At 33.8% G+C, this 6,000-nt stretch overlaps 1 protein-coding gene across 1 annotated transcript in view; it reads right to left on the bottom strand.

Moving 5' to 3' along the window:
• GLRA3 (glycine receptor alpha 3) overlaps nucleotides 1-5,058 on the bottom strand; it is a 177,251-nt gene extending 172,193 nt beyond the window's left edge. Inside the window, 1 exon segment of the mRNA XM_046657295.1 lies at nucleotides 4,940-5,058. Coding sequence (XP_046513251.1) covers nucleotides 4,940-5,058 — 119 coding nt within the window.
• Nucleotides 5,059-6,000: the final 942 nt, after the last annotated feature.

A 6,000-nucleotide genomic window follows, 5' to 3' on the forward strand; every position in this document is an offset into this window, starting at 1 on the left:
CTTTTCTTCCAGCAATCTAAATCCTCTACCTGATTTCCTTCCTTTAAAGAGATCATATTTTGACGAAAAGTTCAACATGGTCGCCAAATTCTAAAACAAGCAGATTATCTTTTTCTTCTTGTAGTTTTCTTATTATTGTTTGTTTACGTAGTTCTTACTATCCCTAATTATATTAGTGATCTATGATTAATTTTAATTTTGAGGTAAACTCTACTTCTGAAAGAGAGGGATCTATAGAGGTATTTTGAGCCAAGTTACAAGACCATTCCTGTAAATGACAACTCTCCAGTAATAATTAAATTATTTACTTCTAAATTTTATTAGTGTTCCATTGTGAAAGGAAGCTGTCACTCCTTCATATTTCTGCAGGTTGATTATTGTAGCTGGTCAATAGTTGTTGGTAGTAGAATATGATTTAAAACAGCAAGTTGGAATTCCTTCAACTGAATTTGACCATCACCATTCCTTACATATACTCTATGCCTATACCATTCTTTTTGCATAGACTATTTTCTTTATATCTCATTTCTTCTCAACAAGCATCTTACAAGATCCAGCAAAAGACCAAGCCTTCTAGATTACTTCCCTATCCCACATTCCCTACAACATTACTGTTTGTGTTTTCCTTTTGTCACTTGGCCCTCTGTATTTTCTCCCCTGCTGGATTTTAAGTTCCATAATGGGAAAGGTGGTAGTTTCCCAATCATCCATAGCCAAATTGTACCTAGCACAAAAGGCTGTGCATAGAATTTGGTGAAGAAATCTTCTTGAATTGCTCAACATTGTACATTAAACATATATTTGTTGATTGACTCACTTCAGTGCATAGTTGTGTGGTTAAGGGAGAGAATAATACAGAAGAGGAAATATTTTGTAAGTTGTTTTCTGAATCTCCAGGGCAAACTGCTTGAGGCATTGACTAGAAAACTGGGCCATACTTCTTCTATACTTGGGAAAATGTATGATTATTAATAGATACAAAGGGAAGAAGCACATATTATGTGTAGCATAATTTTAAAAAAGCTATATAGAATCCTGCTACTGTAGCTGCATATAAGCAACCATCTTAATAGTAAGTTTATTCCTTTAAGTATTTTTCTCTTCAATATCTTACATAAGAAAACGGAGCCAACATTAAAAAGGACTTTCCTCATCCTCCAAAACATACCAAAAGCAAAATCCAGAAATTCTATGCCAAAATGTTTTACTTAGGCTTTGAAGTAAACCAAGAAAACATTTTATTTGTGATTACCATGTAGTCTCAAATTCACAATTCAATTTTTGACACAATGTACCATAATTTGCTCAAGTAGCAAGTCTGTGTTGGTATCAAACTGTAAAGCTGAAAGGTAAAATTGTATGTTATGAAAATAATCGATTTAAACAAAATATTTTGTTCCCCTGCTTTTGGAATTTGTTCTGCAAGCTCTTCATAAGCCTCACCTGTCTTCATTTCAAAAAAAGCTGAACACTGCTGTTTTGCTCTTTATTTTATTAATATGAGAACTAGAAACCAAAAGCCATGGAAGAATTGTTTCAAAAAACAGCAACATCTGAGCAAAGTGTGAAACTTTCAAAAACTTAGAAATTCATATTTCTTATGTCTGTTTATGAAATTTTCTCACTTGTGTTTAATAATTCCTCTTTACATTTCTTGTACCTGACATATTCTAATAATGAAATCTTCCAATTGTGTTATAGTAGTAAATATTTTTGTTCTGCTGTTTTTGCCTTAATAAAACTCACTTACTAAAAAGTAGAAATTATGCCAAGATAAGAGAAATAAAATATCATCTGCAGGCTTACAATAATAGTCTAAGAAAATGCTAGAAATTGCATAATGATATGACACTGATCAAATTTTGTACTAGTAGAAGCAACAAGAACTCTCATAAATTGCTACAAAGAGTGTAAATAGGTCCTACTACTTTGGAAAACTTGCAGTATCTACTAAGACTAAACATACTCATACACACTCTGTGATTCAGCAATTCCTCTCCTAGAGAAAATCTTGGACCCAATCCACACAGTCTCCAAATACGTGTATCTACATGCATTCATGTGTATTTGCAAAAAGACATGTTCAAGGATGTTCATAGCAGCATCGCCAAAACATAAAAAATACCCAAATATTCCTCAACAGGACAATGGATAAATTGTGATGTCTTCATATAATGGAATATCGTACAGCAATGAGAATTAAAAAGCTATTGTTGCAGGCAACGATATGGATAAATCACATAAATATAATGTTCATAAAAATAAAGTACGCTCAAATGAGTACTTAAAGTTCAGAAGTAAGAAAAACATATTTATTGTTCTATAAGTCAGGATAGTGATTAACTTTGGGCAAAGTAGTGCCTGGAAAGTGAAATGGTGTTGGGAGGGGGTGGGGTGAGTGCTTCCATGATATTGACAATTCTTTTTTTTCAAGTAATTTTATTGCTATCATAATGGTTTATAACATTGTACAGTTTTGGGTGTACATTATTCTTTATCAGTTTCTGAAAACGCTTCATCTTGTTCATCCCCAGTAGTCTAATTTTTGTGCATCACCATACATATGTGCCCCTTTATCCTTTTTGCCCAGCCCCCAAACCCCTTCCCTTCTGGTAACCACTAATCTGCCCTCTTTATCAATGACAATTCTACTTTTTGATCCATGGGCTCTTTACATGCGTGTGTTACCTTTGCAAAACTTTATATGGAATCTTATTTGTGCACTTTTCTCTGCATGTTGTATCTCAATAAAAAATTTTAAAATCTTTACAGTCTATGAAAAAAAGCTTATACTAGCAAATTAATTATAAATGTCTATGGTTTCTGATTGCTGTTCCTGACTCCAAATTGCCTTAGAAATAATATTTTTAAATTAGAAAGATATATTTATCAATTAACACTAAATAATTTTTATCTTTATTTTTTACTTTACGTATTTCCTTTTTGCTCAATACGTCACAAATAGACTTAGTAAATAAAGAATAGTTTTCATAAAGATATTTATTTTACCAAATATTTCCAGTAGAGGGAGCTTCACTTTCTTTACTGTAGGAAATTGTCTTTCAAGGGCCATCATCGAAAATAAAAATATTTAATTTCTTTACATACGATTAAGTTCTTCATCAAGTGATGAGTTACTCTCATCTAAGACTAGCCTAAGATAGAGAAAAGTCTTACTCGATTTATGAAAGAAAGCTAAACTTGACAGTGAAGGAGATATGTATCGCACAAACTTCTATATTGGGTATGTGTTTTTTAAGGGATTAAATTTTTGGATTATTCATAAAATGCATTTTTAACTAAAGTTATTTAATATTAATGAAGATAAATTCTTATAATTATGATCATAAATTTGAAATAAAATTTTTGTGAATTTCAATAAAATTAGACAAAAATCAGAGGATTGAGTGGTGAAGATTACATAATCTATCTAAGATTATATTATATATCTAAGATTATAGCAAATATCATGGTAAATTGTCATTACACAAACTTGACTTCATTGACCAAAATGTTTCAGCTACTGATATTAAACTTCCTAAAACTAAGTGTCTGTCAACGAAGCTATTTTGATATCTTTTAAAAATAAATATGTATGTTATCATCTAAGATACTAAGAGACAATTACAGTAAAGTGGTCAAATTCTCTTATAACATGAATTTTTTCTCCCTTTAATGAAATTTTCGCAACTATAAAAGCTCTTAACTCTTTCTTTTGATCACTACATGTAAAATTTGTGACAATTACAAAGTTATAAAAATTTACTGTCATATTAAAATACTTTTCACTGAAAGTATTCTGGTTTATAATAGTTCAACCCCTTCAGAAAAAAATCAATAATTTCAGAAATGTAATAATCTTCACAACTAGTTCCTGTTAATACAGGCATATCAAAATAATATAACTTTCTGTAAGTGAGTTTTTATGAGATATGCTATGTTTAGCACGTCTAAAGATGAAAAACTGACCTAGCAACCCAGAAAAGAATGTTTGTATACTTCAAATAGAAGTCAACATACTTATAACTTACTCTACTTATTTGATTTCAATCCTCTTGAAAAGCTTGTAAGCCATAAAAATGGAAACTTTAAGGTAATTATAATAGTGACATAAAATTTACTTTGTGGCTCAAAAATCTATATGAGCAGAATTTTGCTTATACTTTGTTTGGTTAAGAATAGGGGTTAAATTTTCTGATCTTTTGCCTAGTCTGTCTTCTCTTCTTTAAATTAATCAAAAAGAAAAAGACAAGTCTACCAAATATGACTCAACATGATAAAGAAATGACATGTCATAGAACAATTTTATTCTTCAATAAGTTTCATATAATTTTACTTTCTCCCAAAGGATTATTCTTGACATAGAATGTATCTAATGATTTATTTATTATTTTCCCTCCATGTATTACCTGAACTAAGTACTTCCAAGGTCTTTATTTTCATATTTATTTAACTTAAATTCTGGATATGTAAACAATGTTCAGAATTTCTCTGATCAGTACATGCTTATGTTCTAGAGTTTTTGCCTTTTAAAAAGTTAATAATGCTCCATTTCTAATTACTAAATGCTTTGTAACTTTCAAAAAGAGAATCACACCCAGAATTTATAATTCACTTAGAAAAATAAAACTCTAAAAGCAACTTGAGAAAGGAAATCTAGGCTTTGGAAATAATTTTTCTCGGGTAATTCTCAGCTGCAAATAATATGAAATGCCAGCTACTAAAATGCACTAATTAGTGAAAATAGAGCAAAGTTACGTGTTTTCAGAGGTCTCAAAAAAATACACTGATAGATAGTTTTAGACAGAAAACAATACGATTTAAGGGATACTTTCAACAAATCAATTTCTAATTGCATTCTTGGCTTCATCAATAACCAGTGGTTGCAAGCTAGTACACAGGCTTTAATGAGTTCGCTGTTAAACACAAGTGGACTCACCTGAGTAGCAGTGCTGCTTCCCAGAAGTAAAATCCCGAAACTAATGTTCGAAAATGTCTCACGTGGGCCATGATATGACGAGATATTCACGATCCTGAAATTAGTCTTATCCAAGGCATGGGGAAGGAGAAAGCCAGGAATGAAAATGTGCAATCTACTCCGTGTGGTGATGGAGACAGACGCCTGGAAAGCTTCAGCACCTTAGACAGCTCCCTGCAGTCCGTGATGATCCTCTCTTTCAAACACGTGAAATTCCCGTTTGACCCCTTCTCTGAGCATTGAGCAGACCGGAGATTCACAGGGTTACAAGTGTGAAGATGATTTATACAGTGAAAGCAGAATAAGGAGTGAGATGAAATGTCCGAAGTGCCTAGGTTCTGGGCAACAGTTCACTGGAGCCCTAGCGGCAAAAGAAGAATGCTTGTCTTTTCTTGACTCCGACTCACGACTGGAGAAAGGACAGAAGTCACAGCTGGAACAACGATGCTTCTTCACCTGCTCCAAGCGCCACCCGTCCGGATCCCACTCTCCACCTTTGGGTAAAACCTGAGATAGCCAGCGCGGCAAAGGGAAGAGGGGGCGGGGTCAACGATGCTGTCTTGCCCGCCAATCACGACTGTACAGAGGGACAGAGTGACAGACCATTCATGACGGTAGGCGGTGCTTAGCGCTTCACCCTTAAAAAAAAAAAAAAAAAAAGCAGTGAGCGACTGATGCAGAGCCTAAACCGCGACTGGAGGGAGTTGCAGAAAGGAAGCTTCAGGGTAAGAGCTAAGAAGAGTCAGAGGCTTTTGTGGATTAGGTAGCACAGTTGCGCTGGATGAACCCTCCTTTGTTCCCTCCCAGGAAAATGCACAATATAGTTAAAGAAAGGTCTTTAGGATATGACTCCGTCTCTTTGACCCTGCATCGAAATGAAACGACATAGAAATGTCAACAGTAAACCCAGACTCTTGCAAAGGGCTAGAGAAGAACAGAGAGAGTGGCGTTTGAGTACCAGAGGAACAGGAGAATCAGCTGCTTCTGGAATTCTCTCATAACCCTGGCCAGCTTCTGGCAGG

This window comes from Equus quagga, chromosome 3, assembly GCF_021613505.1.
Source record: "Equus quagga isolate Etosha38 chromosome 3, UCLA_HA_Equagga_1.0, whole genome shotgun sequence".
In the NCBI taxonomy this organism is placed as follows: Eukaryota; Metazoa; Chordata; class Mammalia; order Perissodactyla; family Equidae; genus Equus; species Equus quagga.